At 42.7% G+C, this 23,840-nt stretch overlaps 1 protein-coding gene across 3 annotated transcripts in view; it reads right to left on the bottom strand.

Moving 5' to 3' along the window:
- Window positions 1-23,840, bottom strand: part of LOC125458215 (teneurin-2-like) — a 2,666,206-nt gene that overhangs the window by 161,328 nt on the left and 2,481,038 nt on the right. For all 3 annotated transcript variants that reach the window (XM_059650601.1, XM_048543265.2, XM_048543267.2), the window contains one exon: window positions 132-337. In XM_059650601.1, the coding sequence (XP_059506584.1) occupies window positions 132-337 (206 nt within the window). The remainder of the gene's footprint in view (window positions 1-131; window positions 338-23,840) is intronic.

Below are 23,840 nucleotides of genomic sequence, written 5' to 3'. Positions count from 1 at the left end.
GTTTCCTCATTAACACCCACTTTCAGCATTTAGGTCTGTCATTGTCAATTTAGAAATTTCCGTAACCATTCTTCAAAAACATGAGAATCAATTGCAATTTCAGATTTTGACACTTTCATTGGTATTTTTACCTGAGTGTGTGAAGGGCGAAGGCCTTTCCGTATGTATAAGCCAAAGAGTGCATCCTTTCCCAGGGAGACATTAAACTTGACAAATTGTGGCCGCTCTATGTATAACTGGGATCTCCAGAAGACTCCTGGAGGTACTTCCTGTGACACCCTTCGACCAATATCCACGTCTCCCAAATCAATGCTGCTGTTTTTCACAGCTGTCGTCCCTATAACAATGGAAGATGTGGAAACGTAAGAGAAACGGAGTCACAGGTAAACAGTGAAAGAACAATGAACTGTAGATAAATAAGGATATTTTTTGTTCATTCCATTACAAACAAAGAACAAATCTGCTTCCTTTATGACCCTGACCACCCCCTTAACTGGCAAAGACAGCACAAGATAATTGCAGTCTGAATGGGAAAACCTATTGCAGTGAAGTGATTTTCATCCCTATTTTCAATGACTGGGGCTGAGGGGCAAAAATAGTTTGAAATTAGCTTTGAAACTGGGAACTACTTGCATAGAGTACATAGTTTCCATTTGAACTAGGTTAGGAGGAAAAGGAGGAGTTTTGACAGGTTTCCCTGCAATGTCGTAGGCTGAGGGATGGCATATAGAGGTTTATAAAATCATGAGGGGCATGGATAGGGTGACTAGTCAAGGTCTTTACCCCAGTGTAGGGGAGTCCAAAACAAGAGGGCATAGGTTTAAGGTGAGTGGGGAAAGATTTAAAAGAGACCTGATGGGCAGCTTTTTCGCACGAAGGGTGGTGTATATCTGGACCCTGTCCAAGGAGGTGGTGGAGGCAGATACAATTATAACATTTAAAAGGCATCTGGATGGGTACATTGAATAGGAATGTATGGAGGGATGTGAGTCAAGTGCTGGCAAAGGAGGAGGAAATCAGGTTAGGAGATAGCAAGAACTGGAGATGCTGGAAGTCACAGTCAATACAGCATGGAGCTTGAGGAACACAGCTGGTCAGTTAGCATCAGCGGAACAGGAAAGTCAAATTTTCAGATCAGAACCCTTCATCAGGACTAGGGAGGGGGAAGAGAAATCAGAAGCAAATAGGGGCAATGGGGCTGGGTGAAGGCAGGTGATAGATGGATGCAGGCAGCGCATTGTAGAGATTGGTCAATGGGAAGGTTGGGGTGAATAGGCAAGAAGGAAGTGGGACAGGTTATGTCAGGTCAAGGAGGTGGGGATGAGAGGGAGGGTTAGACATGGGATGAGGCCAGGATTGGGGAGGGGGGCAGATTTTGAAGCAAGTGAATTCTATGTTGAAGCCGTTGGGCTGTAAGCACCTGAGGTGGAATATAAGGTATTGTTCTTTCAATTTTTGTATGGCCTCATTGTGACATTGGAGGAGGCCCAGGATGGGCATATTGCTGAGGGTATTGGGAAAGAGACTTGAAATGGCTGGCAACCAGAAGGTGGTGTTGACTGGAGTGTACAGAGTGCAGATACACTGTGAAGCTGCCACCGAGTCTCCACTTGGTCTCTTTGATGTGGAAGAGACCATGTTAGGAGCAACGGATGTAGTAGACCAGGTTAGAAGATGTATAGGTAAATCCCTGCGGGATACAGAATAATTGTTTGAGGCCTTGGTCAGAGGTAAGAGGGGAGGAGTAAGGGCAGGTGCAGCACTTCCTGTGAATGCAGGCAAAGTGGCCCGATGTGGTGGGGTTGATGGGGAGTGTGGAGCAGTGGACGGAATTGAGGGAGAGAGCGGTTCCTACGGAAAGTAGGTAGAGGTTGGGAGGGGAATATCTCTGTGGTGGGTTCTGATTGCATGTGGTGAAATTGGTGAATGATGATGCGTTGGATTTGGAGATTGGAGGGGTGGTATATGCCGACCAGGGGGACTCTTTCCTTGTTTTGAGGTTTTTTAATTCATTGATGGGATGAGGGTGTCGCTGACCAGGCAGCATTTACAGCCCATCCCTAATTGCCCAAAAGGCAGTTAAGAGTCAAACACACTGCTGAGGGTCTGGAGTCACATATAGCCCAGACCAGGTAAGAATGGTAGTTTCCCACCTTAAAGGACATTAGTGAACCAGATGGGTTTTTCCTGATAATTGTCAATGGATTCATGGTCATCATTATATTCTTAATTCCAGATATTTATTGAATTCAAATTCCACCAGCTATCATGGTGGAATTTGAACCTGGGCTTGAGGGCAGAAGTGCAGGAAATGCAGGAGATGTGGTTGAGGGCATTATGAATCATGGGAGAGGGGACGTTATGGTCCTTGAAGGAGGACATCTCAGATGTCTGAGAGTGGAATGCTTCAACCCCGGAGCAGGTGCAGTGGAGGCGGAGGAATTGGGAGTGTGGGATCACATTTTTGCTAGAGGGTGGGTGAAAGGAGGTGTAGTCAAGGTAACTATGGGAGTCAGCGGGTTTGAAATAGATGTCAATACTGAGTCGGTTGCCGGAGACACAGGCAGAAAGATTCAGGAAGGGGACAGAGCTGTCGGAAATGGTCCAGGTCTGTTGAAAGGTTGTTGGTGAAGTGGATGAACTGTTCAAGCTCCTCGTGGGAGCACGAGGCAGCACTGATGTCGTGGAGGAAGAGGTGATGGATGGTCAGGTTGGGAAATCTGGTTGATGCAGACGTGTTGATCCAAAGGGCCACTTTCCACACTGTATGACTCTTTGACTGTATAGGGAGCTAATACAGATTTCTCTGGTTAAGAGGGAAAGGTATTTTTCGAACTCACCTGGTGAAAAACTAATGAGATTGATCAAGTTGGCCTTCCATTCTACACTCCGATTTTATGTTCTATTTTTCCCTTTTCAGTCTCTTTTATACTCTGTCAATCTGATCGGAACATGTGGGTTAGTTCGGAATTAGCTCCATAGGTGAATTATTATGAGAAGAGTACTGAAAGAAATATTGTAATTAGGCTGAGAAATAACAAGTACGTCCCTGAAGATAACATGTCAGGGCATGAGGAGAGGAAAGGCAGAAAGAGTTAAGACTAGTTTCCTGATATTTTAGATTTAAAATGTGATTATCAGTTGACTACATATGCTGGTCATTGTTTCAGTTTGGCCTAAGCCAGATGACGTGAAAATTATCCCTCATTCTAAGCTAGAATGGTCCTAAGTGAAATAAATATACTGAAATCTGGCATGGAACACGCAGTACAAAGGTGCCACTAAGTTGTCAGCCTCTGTCAGTTGCTGTACAGAAGGTCATGTTGGATTGGAAATATCACGCTAGTATGGTTGAGTCAAGTTTCAGGGAGGAAGTTGAAGAATTTTGCAGATGGCACTATGTCCTGTACCTTATCTATTCTTGAACTACAAGGGCTGAATCTTTTGGGTTATTTTTGGCAAAGTGTGAGTTGTGGTGAGTATGTGGAGGGATTCTTACTTTGAGGCAGAGTGAGCTTTCTCACTGGAACTTAGTAAAATCTGCCGCATTCACTGGTGTTTGGCAGGCCATTGGCATTTGGAGGACTGCCTTAGGCTAGGCCCCTGTTCAGAGCTGACAGGAGATGGTCCTGTGGCGTCAGGCAATGAGTGATGTGATCCAGTTGTATAGGGAGCAGCAGCAGACGGGTGTAGAGGAGGCAGTGTCTCTCACAGCTGAGAAACTGGAGGGATGCAGGCGGTCCATAGATGCAATGCTTGTGATTGGCCAGATTCTGCAGCAAGGCAGCCAGTCCTGTGTCTGTCTGTGGATGGGTCAGTGACCATCGTGGAGAGATAGGCTCAGCACTCTTAGGGGCTGCTAGAGAGTTGACAACACCTCTACCCTATTGCCCCATGTATTACTCCTCAGGACTGGGACAGGCCAAGAGTGGGAAGGGGAGTCTTGAGCCCAGTCCAGGTGCACTCTGCTCACAAGGAGACAGGTTGTTCCACATGGCACTCAGCCAGAGGAGAAACCACACACAGCTTCCTCCTCAATCTCCGCACAGGGGTCTGTGGATATGGCTCAGTCTTGCTCTTCCACCCTGGGTGCCCCCTTCCGAGCCTGGGAAATTTTAGCCAAGGAGGGTCAACTGGCACCCTGGGATGTTCAGCTCATTCAGACACATTGTGCCCCAAAGGTTGCCCCGACCAAACGTCCAAGGCCTATAGGCTGGGGCATCATTCCCCATCATTGCCTCGTGTTTAGCTGACTGTGAGGGGAGGACTATATTTCTGAGACTGTTCGCCAGTAGTGACTGTGACAGGGTAATGCAGCTGACAAATGGTCAATGCTGCAGGATGGCCACAGGATGGGGACTCTGTCTGTATCGTCCAAGATAAGATGTTTCAGGGCAGTATCGTTCCCTTGTGATCACCCAGTAACTGGCTTCAGATGCTAGCCTCTCACAAATGTCAGATCACTTACTCCACCCATTGTGAGTCCCTTCACTGCCACTGTTCTTAATATTGTGTTCTTTCAATGTGCTTCACGATGAGAATGACAGTGAGTGGTTCTCTGCCAATGACTTTCAGCCTCAGCGTGAACATGTTGCTGGAGCTCCAACATTACCCTCTCCTTTCCAAGTGAGGTGAAAGCCATGTATATGCAACTGCAGCTGCCTACCTGCATCACCTCCTTCCCCCAGACTCCTTCCCCCTTCATTCCTGTGAATGGAGGTGATGGAATAACTGCGGCACACTGACCTACCAGCTCCAGCCGTCACCTGCCAATGCCCTCAGCTGGTGGGCACACAACAGTGATAGTCGTTCCTCATGACTGGCGTCCCCCTGGAGCACAGCGACACCCACTATGATACTTGACCAGGTCGGAAACCCAGGATTGGCACCGGATGCTGCAATTGACTGACCGTGCTGGGATGCCTGACTGATGAGTGCCCCTTGGATTTCACTGTAGGCAACCTTCCTAGCTCCCCTAAGATTGTCAGGCATGTTGCATCACTTGCTGCAGATGCTGGGTGCTTGATGTGAATGCAGAGGGCATTTGTATAGTGCTAGACTGATGTGCTACACTGGCATAAAGCAAGGTGCACAGGCCATTGACTAAGGACTCCTGCATATCATGATCAAGTGCTTGGTTGTGTGACTATACCATGTGTTGATGCAAGGCACAGCAGGGCAAGACGAGGCATGTTGGCTGTGGACATGCTCACAGTAGGTGAATGCATGCTGAGAGAGCAAGGGAGCAGCCCTGGCAGGCAGCTTGCTCCACGTCTTCTGGTGGGTTCCCTTTCCCTGTATTCAATGCTGGTTGCCATTGTGTCCTCCTACCCGAGTCTGCCCTTGCAAGGTGCAGTGTGCCAGTGTATTGAAGATGACGAATGAAGGTGATTCCTCCGTTAAAGTGAAGTGTAAACGCCCATGGTAGAACGATGTGTATGCCTGGTGCAGGTGGATTATGCCCTGCTCTGCAGTTTGTCCATGGACAAAAAAGAGCTTTTTTTGGGAAACATGGTGAGTTGAACTTGCCAAAAGCCCGCTATGGTTTCCATGTCGAATTTTCCCATCAGCAATTCTGTATGGCAAGTTTGGTAAGATTGCAATCTATGGCAAGTTGGGCAATTAACAATGTATTTAACAGGCAGTAATGAGGATCCATTAGGAACTTGCCACTGCTTAACAAGAATCATAGAATCCCTACAAGTGTGAAAACAGGTCTTTCGGACCATCGGGTCCACACCGACTCTACGAATAGCATCCCACCCGGATCCACCCCACACCCCATCACTGTAACAATACATTCCCATGGCTAAGCCACCTAGCCTGTATATCCTGAACACTATGGGCAATTTAGCTTGGCCAATCCACCTGACCTGCATGTGTTTGGACTGCGGGAGGAAACCAGAGTACCCAGGGGAAACACATGCAGACATGGGGAGAATGTGCAAACTCCACACAGGCAGTTACCTGAGGGTGGAATCAAACGCAAGTCCCTGGCACTGTGGAGCAGAGAGCTAACCACTGAGTGTCGCCCACCCCCACCCCAGCCTGCCATCTCACCGTGCAGCATGAAAAATCAAACAAGATATGGCGAGGTATTTTTGGCGTCGGGATTCGCCTCACCAAAACATTTCTCCTAATTCTATGACTCATCTTGCTATAGTCAGCACTGCTCGGAGCCCGGTAAGATTCCACCCCAAGTGTTTGCTGCGAATGGTTGGTGCAGAGTGGTCAACTGTTGCATTTATAAAAATGACACCTCATTTTCAATGGACCTGGGCAGTGAAGAGGGATTAGCAGGTGAGAGAAAAAAATATGTTGGAAGAAATGATGAAACAAGAGTTGTCAGTGTCTGCCACATCAGAGCCCAATGACATTTAGAACAATCTTTGGAAGTGGCTGTTCTCAGGTTTTGCAGGCAGTAAGCTTGCTGGAACTCTATGCTTTATAATGTGGGTACTTTCAAACTGAGAAAGCAGAATATTGTAAAAGAGAATAGAGCTGGGGAGAAGAAATCATTTTGTACAACATGGTCTTCCTCATTGCCATATGTTGTTGGGTGAGGTTTAGCTTCAGGCCAGTAACAACAGAGTGGAGTAAGTGTAATTCCCTGATACCTACTTAACTGATAGTGAAATGATTTTTGTGACTTGCAGTATACTTGTTTAATTGCTTGTTCAGCCTTTCAATCTCCACAATGGCACAATCAGCGGTGAGATAACATGACCAATGGCAATGTGCAGCAGCATTATCTCATGAACTGTTTTTACCTAAAATATGCATTTTAAAATTCTGTAATTACTTTACAGTACCTTTTCCCTGCACAAGGTAGAGTCTACTGTGTTTTACCTGCTTGTTTTCTTATTTCTTCAGTTTGTGTTCTGATGAAGTAGAGTCATACAACACAGAAATAAACTCTTCAGTCCAACCAGTCCATGCTGAACAGAATCCCAAACTAAACTGGTCTCACCTGCCTGTTCCTGGTCCATAGCCCTCCAAACCTTCCCTATTCATGAATCAATCCAAATGTCTTTTTTCATTTTAAAAAACTAGGGCTACATCTTTTATTTCATTCTTGAATTGGCTTGACCCCTGGCTGTTATCTTGTTGCTTGCAGTTAAATATTAAAGAGACGCTTGATGAATAATTTCATTCTGATTGGCAGGAGAGACGAGGAACTGCTTCAATTCCACACCATTTTCCACAGCACATTTACAAACAGAATGACTTGTACAGCTGTGTGCCGCTACACCAGCCACACTTCCCTCAGGCTAGTCAGACAGTGTGACTGATCCCTCTTAAATTAGTGCAGCTCAATCAATTGCTTTAACCAGACATCAATCTAGACTAAGCTTTGGGACAGAGTTACTCCAGGAACACTGTGATTGTCTGACCAATATGTAATAAAATTCTGTGGAACATATTCCCCACAACTATTTCTAAAAATGCCTTTACAAATGTCTGAGGTGAAGCACGCAAAGCACAGGTATTTCAAAATAACCTGCCAGGGAACTCAGTAGAGGAGAAGAGGGGGTGGAACTGGGCAGAGGGAAAGACAACAGAGTTGGTCAACATTCAGGAGGGTGTAGAGGAACCACCTAAAGGGGTGAAAACTCACTCAGACATAACAGGAACTGTCAATGCTGGAGGCTGAGATAACAAGGTGTAGAGCTGGATGAACGCAGCAGGCCAAGGAGCATCAGAGGAGCTGGAAAGCTGGCGTTTCGGGTCTGGTCCGTTCTTCAGAAATTTCTGAAGAGGCTGAGAGGTGACCTCGGAGAGGTTTATAAAATCATAAGGGGCATGGATAGGGCAAACAGCCAAGGTCTTCTTCCTCGGGTGGGGGAGCTTTTCCAGCAATTTCTATTTTAAACCTCCATTCAGACTGTACAAACTTAGCCAGTACTATAATTGCCTCTTTAAGATGTCAATAAAACTGCAAAGTCTGCAACCCCTGCTAAGTTTAGCTTTGAAACACTACCAAGCATTCATAAAGGCATAAGTGTGGCCCTCCCAGAAATACTAACAAAGAGCTTGATTAAAACTATATGACCATTTAGTGCTTTTCCCTCATATGCCTGTCAGTCTAGCAGAAGGATTTGTTTCTAAAAACGCCCTGACAGCTCTAGGCTTTTATATTTATAAAGTTTAAAGAGTGGGATATTTAAAAAAAATTAATTCTTGTAAGTTCTGCATGCTTTATTCACTCTTCAAGGGTGTTTAGTTGTACTCTATTATTTGTGACTCCCATACTGCTGATTAAGGACTTGGGCTCATTATAAATGGGGTTTATCTGAACTCAGCACTGAGTTCAAACAGCCTCGCTATGATTGGGATTCCCTCTTCTGTAAATCAAAGATGGGAATCTGACAGAAATTGCAATAGGACTTCCACACTACATTTTGAATCATGCCTGTTGTTTTAAAATAACCTCTGGAGACTTTTCAACACTGCAAATCAGCCTAAATTCTCTCTACCCAGCCTCTGCTCTTCACATTGCCCACCTACCTGTGGCACCAAGAACATTGGTAGGTCAGCCTGATCCAAATAATTAAGAATGTTGCATCAAATGATGCAATGAGTTAAAATACAACCCTTGGGTTCTGCATTATCTAACAGAGTGGGGACTGAATACACTGACACAAGACTCCATTCTCAACCTGACCACGTCGCCCGATGAAGGTTTTGTCATAGCTACATGTGTATTTCGCTGTCGGTTTCAAATTTCGATGTTGCTATGCAACGTCATAAAGTCAATCAGTTGGAAGTAATTCTCCTAGGTTCCAACAGTGAAATCCTGTAGTCTCAAGGCTTCCCGAAAGCAAACCAACATACAGCTATCACAGCAGTTGTGTGGTGCTTAAGGAAGTTGAAGGATTTCACAGCTAAACCATAGAGGATGTCCTTCAAACCATGTCTGCAATATCTTTAAAATGAGTTGTCAACAACTTTTTCTTATCATCATATGGAGTATAATGAATATCTATGAGTGATTTACAGGCTGTAATTTAATCGAGGGACTCAGGTGGTGAATATGCTAAGTAATGAATGCCTGGGAATGATTCCAAGGCTGCCTCTCACTTGAAGGGTTCATGTTACATTGTAAACCACTTGAGTAAAGTTTGAATGGATCATAGCACTGATCTGAACCACAAACTGAGATGCAGTATTTAAATTCATTCAGGTAGCATGTTTTTTAAACACCATAATACTGTCTGCAGTGAACTGTTCAAAGATTAACAAATTTTAAGTAATTACACAAATTCCTTGAGAAGCAATCAACAGCTTATTACCAAGCGAAAATAAGATCAATATGTATTAGAGAAGGAACAATGCATAAATGAATGTGAGTACAAAACAGGGCTCTAATTGAGAATGCTATTTTGGGATTACATGGTATCTTAAAATCATTCTTTTTATCACCAATTTTATCCTTGTCTTTGTGAAATTCTTGCTTAAGACATCTGACTTCTCGCAGGGGGCCATTATGTGTTTGCCAATGTTAGCACTGAGAGTGAATGGTAGCTTTTATTTTAATGTTCTTTACCTGACAGAACCTAGCAGCAGTGAGCAGTTAAAATAGAGTAAAATTCCTGCTAGCCCTTTTGCAACCATCACAGGCAAAAGGCCTTCAAGGCACACGCAGAACCAGGAGTCGATCTTTTTCAACGACACTGACTGGGCTCAGATGATGATGTTGCTCTTGATTTTAAATTGAGTCAAAACATGAATCAAAAACTTTTTCAACTTCCTCCCTCCATTACAAGGAGAAAACACAAGCTTCTCCTACACTTAATAAATAACTGACTTCCATTCCAAGCATGTACTATGGTGCCAGAACCAATCGATTTGGGCATTTCCAGAGGAGGTTTTTTATCATCCAAAATCCCACTGATGCTCTTACGCTACATAGGCTTTGCCTGCAGGCTTGGACACAAGAACTTAGAGGTAAACTCACTCAGAAATAGTAAGAACTGCAGATGCTGGAGTCAGAGAAGACACAGTGTGGACCTGGAGGAACACAGTAGGCCAGGGAGCATCAGAGGAGCAGGAAAGTTGATGTTTCAGGATGAGTCCCAACCTGAAATGTCAACTTTCCTGCTCCCCTCATGCTGCCTGGCCTGCTGTGTACCCCCAGGTCCACACTGTGTTATCCAAGAGGTAAAGGCTTACATTTGCTTTCTGCAAGCCACACTATCTTGGGGTTTAACCCCGGCACTTAAATGGCATCCATAGCTCAGCTATTTACGGGGAAACATGCTTAGTTATTGAGAAATGCTACAAATCATTCTTAATGAGAATAGTGCTATTATTGATTTGACAACACTCGGATGTTTCCTACCCTATGTCACTGTTCCAAAGTGCGTGCGTCACCTCATTATCGCCTAAACTCATGTGTAAATTATTAACTTGCTAGTCCTAGATGATACACATCCAGCTAATCTCTCATTCAATATTGGCACAACAGAAACCGTTGGTTTTGGTCCAAACTCCGTTTCCTAGCTCTAGACTCCATCGCTCTTCTTGAAAACAGTCTGAGATTAAGTCAATATAATTGCAATCTTGGTCTCATACTTGTTGCCAAGATGACCCTCTGACTTCATTTCCATACCATCACTAAAACTGTTACTTTCCACCTTCATTATATTGCTTGGCTTCGCCTCAGTCTCAGTTTATCCGCTGCTCAAGTTTTATTTCATGCCTTCATTACCTCTAGGTTTTACTATTTCAATGTGTTTCTGGCTGGCCTCCCATATTGTACCCTCTGCAAACTCGAGGTCATCCAGAATTCTGCTATTTATGTCTTGCTTCACAGCAAATCCTTTTCCCCTTTCACCCTTTTGTTCGCTGACACACTTTGGTTCTCAGTCACAGTGTCTCAACATTAACATCCTCATCCTTGTTTTCAAATCTTTCCATGGCTTTTCCTTTTCTTTCCCTCCCTCTGTAATCTCCAGCCCCCAAGGTCCACATGTTCTGTATTCCTCTTATTCTGGCATTTTCTGCATTCCTTATTTTCATTGCTCCACCACCAGTGGCCGCGTCTTTAGTTGCCAAAGCCCTAAGTTCTGGAATTTCCTTCTTCCACCCCTCTACATTTACACGTTTAAGACATTTCTTAAAACATACCTCTTTGGCAAAAACAAACCACGATTTTTTTCCTTCTGTGTCTGAGTATTATACCTCCTTGGAGAATACTTCTGTTTAGCAATTTGGGATGATACATTACTTTCAAGGTGATCTATCAATAAAGTTGTTATTCACCTGCATTTGTATCATACCCTTTGACACCATTACCTTAAAAAAATATGCCAATTTCAGTCTCAAAGATTCCAAAGAACCCAGCACTGATATTCTCTTGGGGGTAAGGATTTCCGTTATTCTGTGAAAAGATACTGTCCAACTTCTATCCTAAATAGTTTGACTTTAATTGTGAAAATCGGTTTCGTTGCTCACTATTACACTAGCAAAGGAATTTTGTTGCATTCTTTTGTTGATACCTTGTGAAAGATATTAAATACCCTACACTTACATCTATCATATTTGCATAGATCGAGAACCACGGTTATATAAAGAATAAGAAAAACAGAAGGTTAAATGGCCCCTCAAGCTTGTTCAGCTGTTCAACAAAACCATGGCTGATCTTCCAACCCACCTCAACTGTTGTTCCCTGTTGCTGACTCCCCAGTGAGAGATTGCATGAGGCTCGCGCTAAAGGCTCATTCTGTCATCTGTAGCTGAAATAAAAGCCCTATTTAACTGTTTCGGAATCGCAATTTTCACAAAGTGTGCCCACATAGCTGATGGAAGATGTGTCAATCTCACTTCCTAAAGTGTTCTCTTACTTTCTCTCAATGGAAGACAATGAAAAGCAGTAATGGCCTTGAATGTCTTCAGAAGATTCTGGCAGACAGGGAGCAGAGTTAAAGCATAGGGAGCAGATTGGGCAGGTTTATGTAGGGAGGAGAAGATTTGAGGCCGAATAGGGAACGCAAGAGGCCATTCCCACTTATCAAACAATTCCACCACAGCCTTTGACAACTGGATTTGCACATAAAATGGGCCTGATGGGACCGCAGCACCTGTCAGTACATTCCATATTTATGATGCAAAATGATGTACACAAGAAATAGAGATGTTATTATTTTAGCATTATCGATAAACCATCACAATTTATCACTGGGAAAATGTGTGTGATATCTGTATCTGATGGAGTCCTAACACCGTTCAAAGATTTTAAAATGATTCAGACTGTCTGTCAGTTTGCCCAAACAGTAAATCTCCACAGCCTACCATAAGAAATCCTTCAATTTAGTTCTCCTCACATTGAACATGTAATAATAAAGTAACAGCCAAACAGTCACTGTCAGGGAAGACTGTCCATCTCTTTGGTTGAACTGTGCAGGCATGTCACAAGGAAGGATAGGGAGTCTTATGAGTCACAAGTTGGGCAATGATTCATTCAAATAGTGAGAACTTTGGCTGGCAATTTTTTAAACTTAATTTTGACATTGTGGACGGTATTCCATCTCTTTCGTATGAGAAATAGACAGCACAATCAGAAACAGCACCCCTTCCATTTCACAGTGATTCAGGCCAGATCATTCTACAATTCATTCCTGACAGAAAGGGACAGATTTCCTGCATCTTGGAACATTGGATCTGTGGGAACGGAGAATGCAGGAAAATGGAGAGTAGGGAGGATTGCACTCCAGTGAGGAATCAAGCTCAGCTTTCCTTTCATTTAAAGGAAAGTTGATTGTATTAGGAGGGTGCACCTTCTTTGTTTTGATTTCTGCATCCAGGTAATACAGAAAACCCATGATATTTTATTCATCCAAGCACAGAACAACACAATCACTACATTGACCTAGATAGCAGCAACAGAGCAATACTAAAAGGGACTTGCCTGAGTAGCCTTTGGTAATATTGAGAGGTCACATTCACTATGCCCTTTTTGAAAACCCTCAGTGCTACTTTGTCCTACTGCATATTCCTGATTAGGTAATGATACTTCTGTGGTCTGAAGGAATGTGATTGAGACTTACACAATAAGCTGCTGGGAGTGGAACAAGAAGTGCATGGGGAGAACATTGATTTTGAAGTTGGAGACTGAAGCAGCCAGTTTAACATTTTTGTTCTAGCAGTCTCTTTAACTGTTCATTCAGCGATTGGAAGGAAACAGTTAATAGAACACTGTTTATTTACAACTAATTCAAAAAGGTGCTGTTGCCTCTAGATATGATTTGGCAGAGGATTAACAAAATTGTGTACGGAATATTAAAATCTAGATGCCTGGGGGAAGTGTTACATTTATATCAGAAGTATGCAGTGAGTTCATGGAAAATTATAAAATCAAAGGTAAAAGGAAAGGTAGAATTTTAGATTAATGATAGACCTGATTGTTACCAGAAAATGAAAGGAAGGGGCAGAATGTGCGAATATCGCATTGTCTCGAGGAAACGTCGAAGTGTTGGGAAATTTGTTAATAGAACAAACTTAAATGTTTTGTATCTTAATGCATGAAGCATTCAGAATAACATAGATGAACTAATTCATGGCACAAATCAAAGTAAGTGAATATCATCTCATAGTCATTAGAGGAACGTGGTTACAAGGAGATCAAAGCTGGGAAATTAACATTCGGGGTATTTGACCTTTCAGAGGGACAAGAAGGATGGAAAAAGCAGTGGGTTAGCACTATCAATAAGAGACAAAATGATGGCAGTTGTGAGAGATGATCTCGGCTGGGATAACATACAGTCCATCTGGGCTGAGGTTAAAAAGAACAGCAATGGAAAGAAGACATTAGTAGGAGGAGTATACAGACCCACAAACAGTGGCCACTCTGTGGGAGAGACTGTATATCAAAAAATGATTGAAGCATGTGAAAAGAATAGAACAATAATTATGGGTGACTTTAATCTTCATGTTGAATGAGTTAACCAAATTGTAAAAGGTAGTGAATGAATCCAGAGAATGCATTTGGAATTCCTATAGCAGTATGTTATGGAGCCAACTAGGGCTATCTTGGGTCTGGTGATGGGTAATGAGGCAGATTTAATAAATGACCTGAGTAAAAGTTACCCGAGGATGTAGTGATCATAACATGCTAGAATTTACCATAAATACTCGAGTAAAAGTCGATCATGGAAACGTTAACCCCTTATTTCTGGCCAAACAATCTAGAATCTTCTGCATATCTCATGTAAATGTTGACCTGAGTTCTTTGCAGAAAGCAGGTCGACATTTATGAGTCAACGTATTATCCTGTATATAAATGTTACAATGAGGAAACAAATTTTTTGGTGGTATTATGTGTTTTGATGGACAATATGCACCAATTTGGTACGAATGTTCAAGATACATCAGGTCAGACAGCCTCACTCTTTGGATGTATAATTTAAATTCATTTTTGTTTGTAATGTCTTTATCCAGTAATTACTGTAATTTTTTTTTTCCTTTATTCATTTAGAGATAAATTGGGCTTCTGTTAATGATGCAGCATTTCGGACTGTTGCGTAAATCTCAGCCCCTCAAAAGTAGCGCCCATGTAATAATCGACCCCACAAATTGAAACTTAAAAATGTCTGAAAAATTCAACTCTTACACATGTGTAAATGGTAACATTCATTTAAGAATATTAAAATTGTGTTGGGACACCTGTGTTTAACTAAACCAAAAGGAATTACAATGAAATGAGGATAGAATTTGCTAAAGTGAGCTGGGCAGATAGATTATCAAAAATGGCATTAAGCAAATAATGGCAGACATTTAAGGAGGTAATTCATGACCGACACTCAAAAATACATCCCAGTCAAGAGGAAATATTCTAAACGACGGATCTACCAGCTGTGGCTAACCAAAGACGTTAAGGATTGCATTAAGTTGAAAGAAAAAGCAAATTAAGAGGCCATAGTCCATAGCTCCAAACACTGGGATAAATTTAAACTCCAGTAAAGGAGGGCAATAAAGATAATAAAGACAGAGAAAATAAATTGTCAGGGTAAAATGACGAGGAATTTAAAAACTAACAATAAGAGCTTTAAAAAGGAAAGGAGAGGTCAAAGTTAGCATTGCCCCCTTAGAAAATGAATCTGGGGTGCCGGTTTTGTGGAATAAGGGAATGGCACAGGAGCTAAAAACTCATCTTTTGCATCAGTCTCTAGGGTGAAACATATTTCAAACATCGCATCAACACTAGAGGAAACTGTGGAGGAATTAAGCACCATCACACCATGACTAAAGATGTCGTATCAGATAAACTAATGGGGCCAAAGGCACATTACCCTCACATCCACTGTCGGAAAGTATTGAAATCAAACAATTTAAAGGAAGTAAAATCCTAACCTAATCAAATAGAGTCAGCATGGCTTCATGAAAGGGAAATCATGTCTGACTAATTTATTTGAGTTTTTCAAAGAAGTCTCAACTAGATTAGGTACAGGGGAACCATTAGATAAGTGGTGTTTAGACTTCCAGAGGCATTCAACAAGGCACCCCATAAAAGGTTAGAATGCAAGCTAAGAGCCCGTGATGTTGGAGGTAGTATATTAGCGTGGATAGAGAATTTGCCCATGAGCAGGAAATAGCGAATGCGGATAAGATGTTCATTTTCAGGTTGATGATGTGTGAACAGTGGTGTTCCACAGGAATCAATGCTGGGGCCACAACTGTTTACAATATATATTAATGACCTGGAAGAAGGAGGTGAATGTACTGTAGGCATATCTGCAGACAGAAATAGGACAAAAGGCACGTTCTGAATGGGATACAAATAGTTTACAGGGAAATATTGATAGGTTAAGTAAATGAGAAATAAGTTGGCAAATAGAGTACAATGTAAGAAAACATGAAGTTGTTCATTTCAGAAGGAGAAGAAAAGATGATATTATCTAAATGGAGAAAAAAAAAACTATAGGGAGTTACAACACAAAGGGTCTCCAGGGTACTTACGAATAAAACACTGAAAGCTAGTACACAGGTGCAGCAGGTAATCTGGAAGGCTAATGGAGTATGGGCCCTTATTTTTGTGGGGTTGGAGTATATGAGTAGGAAAGTTTATTGCAAATGTACAAGGTGCTGATGAGATGACTCCAGAGTTCTGTGAGCAGTTTTGGTCCTCTCATTTAAGGAAAGATACTGTTTCATTGGAGGCATTTCAGATAAGGTTCATTAGGATGATCCATGATATTGAGTAACTCTCTAATGAACAAACGTTGAACAGGTTGGGACTGTTCTCACTGGAGTTTAGAAGAATGAGAGGTGATCTCATTGAAACACATCGGATTCTTAAGGGGCTTCACAGGGTAAATGCTAAGAGGATGTTTCCCCTCATGGGAGAGTCTAGGACAGAGGGCATGGTCTCAGAACAAAGGGGTGCCAATTTATGACTGAGATGAGGAGGAATTTCTTCTCTCCGACGGTTATGAATCTGTGGAACTCCTTGTCAAAACAGCTGTGGTGTAGAGTTTTTGTGTATACTTAAGGCTGAAATAGGTAGATTCTTGATCAGTAGGGGAATCAAAGGTTATTCAGAAAGGACAGGAAAGTGGATGAAATAAATCTGACATAGGCAGTCAGCCTTCCTGATGATCACCAAGTTCTTCCATTACAATACAAACTCCACAAACATGAACTTCACAAATTCTTTGACTGGCTTTGGGACATTCTTACATCATGACATATACCATTTAAGTGCACATCTTTCTTTTTCTACACAAGGGTTGAGTTACAATGGTCTATTGAATACATACACACAGTGAGACAAAATGATCTGCCACTCTAACTGAATTATATTGCAACAGGTCACTAATGTCATCAGGTATGAAGGGGAGACAGAAAAACACTGCCTGCAAGATTTTAGAGGCCAGTTCTGGTAAATCAGTGTTCTCCACTTCATAACATTCCTGAATAATCCAGAAATAGTTAAAGCTCTGCATCCAACAATATTATTGATGTTATTCATATCATCTTTATAAGGAAGCAAAATAAGTGAAAAATTATGCCAGTTTTGTTTAAGTTTAAAATGCAGCGTAAAATGTACACATTAAATATGTATCAATAAACATGGAGCTGGACAAAAACAACAGGTCAGATAGAATCAGAGGACTAAGAAAGTCAATGCTTCAGGCCAAAACCTTTCATCAAGACTGGGGAGGGGGAGGATAGGCCAAAAATTAATAGAGGGATTGGGATGGCCTGGGAGAAAAGTAAATTGGGATGGTGATAAGCGGGTGAGGGGTTACAATGATTAGTCAGTGGGAAGGGTACAGCAGATAGGTGAGCAGGTAGATGGACAGGTTAGGTCAGGCCAGGGAGGCAGGGCATGAGATACAGTTGGGGGTGGAGGGATTTTGAAGCTGGTGAAGTCAATATTCAGGGTGCTTACCCTCAACAATTTTTCCTTTGATTCCTCCCACTTCCTAAAAACCAAAGGGGTGGCCATGGGCATCTGCACGGTCCCAAGTTATGCTTGCCTCTGTAGGATTTGTGGAGCAGTCCCTCTTCTGGAACTGCACCGACACCAACCTTTACCCCTTTCTTTTTAAATTGATGATTGCGTTGGCACTGCCTTGTGCTCCTGCGAGGTGCTCAAGCAGTTCATCCTTCACAAACACCTTCCACCTCGCCCTCAAATTCACCTGAGCCATTTCTGACACCTCCCTCCCCTTCCTGGGCCTCTCTGACTCCATCTCCAGAAACCAACTCACCGCTCACATCTATTTGAAGCCCACTGACTCTGACAACTACCTCGACTACACCGCCTCTCACCCACCTTCCTGCAAAAATGCTACCCCGTACTTTCAATTCCTCCACGTCCACCACATCTGCTCCCAGGATGTGGTGTTCCACTCCAGGACATACCAGTTATCCTTCTACTTTAGGACTGTAGTTTCCCTTCGTCTATAATTAGGCATGTCCTCAACCGCATCTCCTCCAATTCCTGCACTTGTCCATCCTTGGCCTCCTCCACTGTCAGAATGAGGCCAAATGTCAACTGGAGGAACAACACCTGAAACTTGCAAATGCATCAGTTTTGCAAAGGAGAAAATCATATTTCCAGGATTTTGTGAAAGGCGTTGCGTGATGATCGGTTGGTTGCGACACTAATTTTTTGCCTGATTATGCTACTGCGAAGTGCCCTGTGATATTTTATGATGTTAAAACATTCTATAAATGCAAGTTGTGGTTTGTAAACTCAAGTGCACAGCAAGAAAAGCTGAGGTTGGTACAACTATTGCACTCATGCACCACTTGTATAAGACTTGTCTGATTAAGGTTGCTGTACGTGTCTGTGGGCATTGAGTAGAATCAGAGACATTTCAGCACCAGAGGAAGCCTTTCAGCAAAATGAATACAATTGCTTCATTCCGAGCATAGTTTTGTTCCTGCTCTCAGCTACTAAGCTCTGCTGTTCTGCTGAGTTACATAATTTGCAGTGTACAGGTAAAGGCTGTGTAATACTAAAAAAATCTCACTTTTGCACACGTATTGGAGTTGACATCTATAATTTGTATTGTACCAAATGTGAACTGTCACTCTTTATCCATTGTATTCTGCACATGCAGAGTTAGCATTGTAAGAAGCACAAGTGAAAAGTGGCAGAAACTGATGGGACTGAACTGTCAGCAGGTTTCTCTCTTGTTAATTGTGCTGCCCCCATGATATTCCCAAGTCAGCAAATGTTGATGCACCTTCCCTGCACTGCAGAGCTCAAAGATTACAACAAAAGGACTTGAGTTTTCTGCCTCACACAATACCAGGGAGAAATCCAAACAAATTAATATCTTCAGCAATACGTCAGATACTTAATACATAGACGGCTGAACATGGTGATAGATAAGCAGAACATTTCACACTTAACCCTTTCACCTGGATAGTTGTGATCACACACAATCTTTTATCGTGGCACCGGGCTCTTTGTCTGTACTGTCTTCCGTCTGTTAGTTAGTCAGAATCTTTGGTTTGTAATTTGCTAAAACTATAATTAACGCACATCATTTAACTGACAAAACTATAAACAGTTGTGACATTTTACTGTTGGAACGAAATCTGGCAATGATGATGTACTCCGCCTTGCAAGGTTGACCCCCTAAGAAGATCCTTATCTTGACTTTTCAGCAGTGATTGAGCAGAGTCCAGGCACTTCCACTTTCAGAGTGGAGTTGGATTGCAGAAGGAGGATCACCTGTCACACTTCATTCTATTAACTCAAACAGAACTATCCTTATGGCATCAATGATGATAAATATTTTGACGTTCAACCACAGTCCACTGCTTCTGTAGTGTTTTGCATTTGACTTCCCAGGCCATATGTCCTGCTACGAAAGGCTTTGTTTAAAGTTAAAGGCTCTGCACATTGTGCTTCCTCAGCAAGGAATCTTAAGTTTTCATCAGACAGAGCAGACGATACTAGGAGAGAGAAGTGTGCATCAAAGGTAGTTGCAGTGCAATGGGAGTGGCTTTATTGTGGGCCTATGCCATCAGCTCCTGAAGGCCAGGGCTGTAAGCAGTCAGTGCCAACTCCAAGGTTTTGCAAAGTGGGCTGGGAAGCAGGGCTTTAGAATTTGGTGTTTGTAAAGTATTAATGTGTTTAAAATGCCGGGGAGGGGGGAAGCTGTGCGTGATCTCTTAAAAAGACGGCGTGCTTTTTTATGCTGAGAGGTTCAAAAAAGGATGTCTGCGGGCAGCAGCTTGTGGGTTTGCAGGTGCATAGAGCACCTGAATTGAAACATTTATATCAGAAAAAGGCTGCATAGTTAGCAGGCCATGCAGCAGTTTTGTTTTGTTATCAAGGCTACAAGTTTGAATTTAGCCAATTAATTTGAACCAGGCACCAGATACCAAAAAACAATTAAATTTAAATCTGGAGCTGGATGAACACAGCAGGCCAAGCAGCATCTTAGGAGTACAAAAGCTGACATTTCGGGCCTAAGGGTCTAGGCCTGAAACATCAGCTTTTGTGCTCCTCTGATGCTGCTTGGCCTGCTGTGTTCATCCAGCTGTACACTTTATTTTCTCAGATTCTTCAGTATCTGCAGTTCCCACTATCTCTAAATTTAAATATGACGGTTTTGACAACATAGGACTAATCTTCTTGTACTAAATACTGATATGTCATTAAGAGTATAAAAGTAGGGCAGTTGAGCAAAGATAAGAGAGCAAACTGCCATCTGCAAGAGTTAGCAGCTCTCAGCTCTCAAGAGAGAATCACTACCTCTCACAGTCTTCTCTAAGTTTTAGAGAAAACACCATCTAACCAAAGGTACCTATGGCAAAACTGATTAATATTCCTGACAGAACATTTGACAGAGAAAGTGTTCCTGACAGCATACTCGAAAAGAAGGCACAGAACATTCTGGAAGACAGGTAATCAGGCTATAATTTGGAGTGATTAAATTCTTTTTCATATTTTATTTCATTTATGTGGGGTTTGTATTTATTGAAACAGCATACCATTCAAATCTTAGACAACAAAATGTGTAGCTGGATGAACACAGCAGGCCAAACAGCAGCTCAGGAGCACAAAAGCTGACGTTTCAGGCCTAAACCCTTCATCAGCTCTGATGAAGGGTCTAGGCCCGAAATGTTGGCTTTTGTGCTCCTGAGATGCTGCTTGGCCTGCTGTGTTCATCCAGCTTAACACTTTGTTGTCTTGGATTCTCCAGCATCTGTAGTTCCTATTATCTCTACCATTCAAATGTTGTTTTATTTGGTAATGGTTAGCAGTTAGAAGGGGTTTATTCAGTTTGTTAATTATTTATTTAGTTTGTTCATTTCGAGTTAGACAAATAAATCGTTACTTGTTGATTGTAAAGTGAGTGTCAGGGGTTTGTTTTATTTAATGACTAGAAGTTGCGGAAAAGACAAGTTACGCCACTTTTCGCACTCTTTTTACAGATTTTCTGGTGAGGCACTCCTCTCTGGATGTTTCAGTTTTTAATTAGCAGAAAGGTGTCAACTCCACTTTATAACAAAGGTAAAGGCATTTCTTTTTAAACCGAGTCCTCCTGCCTGGTGCTGCTCTCAATTGAATTACTTTAGGGCTGCCATCAGCTGCAGAAGAACTGCAGTCAGTTGCTGTGGGCACTCAAACAGGTCACATGCAGTTGAAAGCCAGCTACTGCTGTGTTGACAGCTGTCAGTGACAGCCATTAGCCGTCTGCTACCAGGCCAAGGTCAAACCACGTTACTAACCTCAGTACAATTCGTCAGGAGAGCCTTCAGTCCCCCTTGATATTGTGAATCAACTTTTAGTAACATATTTCAGTGAACAAAGACTCAACTGGCTTGTTTATTGTTTCATTTTCATAGAAGCATGCAGTGCACAAGGAGACCATTTGATATACCTCATCTGTGCTAGTTCTTTGTAAAAACCACCCAGTCCTCAGCCAGAGCCCTGCAATTGCTTTCTCTTTCAAGCATTTATCCAATTTTCTTCTGGAAATTATACTACAGTCAGCATTCGTCGCCCCACATTTAATCCATTCCATACCATAGAAACACCTTCTTATTTCCCTTCTGTCTTTTTTGGATAATTACCTTAAATTATCGTCCTTCCATTCCCTCCACCTATGCATTTTCACTTGGTATATATGTCATTCATTTGTGTGTTTCTGGAAACTGATATTTACATTTCCTCCATGCATGTCTATCCTCACCTTTTCAGTATGACTGACTTCTTGGCTATAAACTCATTGACAGAACAGGTATTCCTAATATGGAGTGGAGGAAGTCATTTGGAAGGTTGTTCAGAAACAAAGAAATCAATAAATGACTCACACACAAAATCGAATCAGCGAACAAGTCAGCTGTGACTTCATCGATCTCCATGCGTGGGCTGTCATAAGCATTCCAATGGTAGAAACTTCTAGTGTGTAACTGGGCCAATGGCTGCTGTAAGCAATTGATCCAGAGTGTGGTAGCAGCGGGTGAACTGAGGCCTAGTAACTGGGATGAAATCAAAATAACCTTGTTTTGTGAGGGCCCTTGACGAAGTCAAAATTCCCAAGATGCACTGCAACAACACAACTGAACAGGTTAAAGAAGGAGACATTAACACGGGTGAGGGTTAGTTTTAAAAGATAATTTCAAAAAGGTAATAGAAGGAAAGATGGCCAGGGAGGGAATTCCAGATCACTGGGCCCAGAGAGGTGAATGCATAGGTGACTGACGTTGGTACAAGGTATGTAAGGGGTCAGAGGTGGAAGAATGCAGGGTTCTTTGTGGTTTGTTGGGCTGGAGGAGGACACAGAGATAGGAAAGAGAGAGTCCATTGGGGAGCTGGACAATTTTAAAATTGAGGAGCTAGTAGACTGAAGTAGGTAACAACGTACAAGGGTGATTTGTTAAGGGGACTCGGTGTGAGTCACAGTAAGGCCAGCTGAATTTTGGATGTGATTCAGCTTTTGCGAGTTGAAAGATGACTGATTACTCAGGACAGCAGTGAAATCGTGAACTCTAGAGGGAGCAATATGTGGATGTAGATTTCAGCAGCAAATGGGCAGGAATAGGACTGATGGTGGGACTTGTGTGAAAACTGCGCACATTTAAATGAAGGAAAACCTACAGAGGGCCAAGTGTTCATGGAATCAGGTAGCAGAGACCTTTGAAAATGGCAGCAAGGGCCCAGATGCAGAAATACTCTTGCCCCTCCCATTACAGTGAGATCCATTTTTTTGTCAACATAGGGGGTGGCAAGGTGGCTCAGTGGTTAGCGCTGCAGCCTCACTGCACCAGGGACCCGAGTTCAATTCCAACCTCCGGTGACTGTCTGTGTGGAGTTTGCACATTCTCCTCGTGTCTGCATGGGTCCCCTCTGGGTGCTCCAGTCTCCTCCTACAGTCCAAAGATGTGCAGGCTAGGTGGATCGGCCATGCTAAATTGCCTGTAGTGTTCAGGGGTGTGTGGGTTATAGTGGGATGCGTCTGGGTGGGATGCTTCAAGGGGCAGTGTGGACTTGTTGGTCCGAAGGGCCTGTTTCCACACTGTAGGGAATCTAATCTAGGGATTACATGACTCATACAAGATAGAAGCCCAAACTCAGCAGGGCCATTTCAGTTTGGTGCTGCATTCAAACAGACCCCAATTTTACCGTTATAATTGTTTTACATCACACTATGACCATTAATAATTCATGGAGTATGTGTGAATGGTTTTGAAGTGTGAAGAAGGTCTGTTTTAGAGTAATGATTTGATTTTTTAAAAATTCTCCACTCGTAACAAAAATAAGCTTAACTGTTAGGCAGGGATAAAAATTAAACCTCCTCTGGGCTGCTTTGATTCACAGTCTATCAGGTGTAGCTGAGAAGAAAAGCATGAGTCATAGAGTCGCTTGGAAACCCCGCAGCCCAATGGTATCAATGTGGACTTCACAAGTTTCACAATCTCCCTGCCCCTGACCTCACTCCAAAACCAGCCCAGCTTGTCCCCACCTCCTCGATCTGTCCATCTCCTCTCCACCTATCTGCTCCTTTATCCATCTGCCATCCACATCCCCCTTGCTATTTATTTCAGAATCCCTTCCCCTCCCCAATTTCTGAAGAAGGTCCAGACCTGAAACATCAGCCTTCCTGCTCCTCTGATGCTGATGGGCCAGCTGTGTTCATCCAGCTCTACACCGTGTTATCTCAGATTCTCTTCCTACTATCTCTGTGTCAGAGTCGTGCAGTTTCAATCGAGTTCTTCATTGACATATCCCGTCGGTCTGTTATGATGTCATTGTGAATGGTCAGTTACACTTCAAAAGCTACAATCATCAAGCTGGTATCTGATTATCAAGCTGAGTAGGAAGCACTGGTCAGAGCTCCTCTGCTCATCAGTGCCTTTACCTTCTT

This window comes from Stegostoma tigrinum, chromosome 13, assembly GCF_030684315.1.
Source record: "Stegostoma tigrinum isolate sSteTig4 chromosome 13, sSteTig4.hap1, whole genome shotgun sequence".
NCBI classification, from domain to species: Eukaryota; Metazoa; Chordata; class Chondrichthyes; order Orectolobiformes; family Stegostomatidae; genus Stegostoma; species Stegostoma tigrinum.
This window is presented reverse-complemented; position numbering and strand designations above follow the sequence as displayed.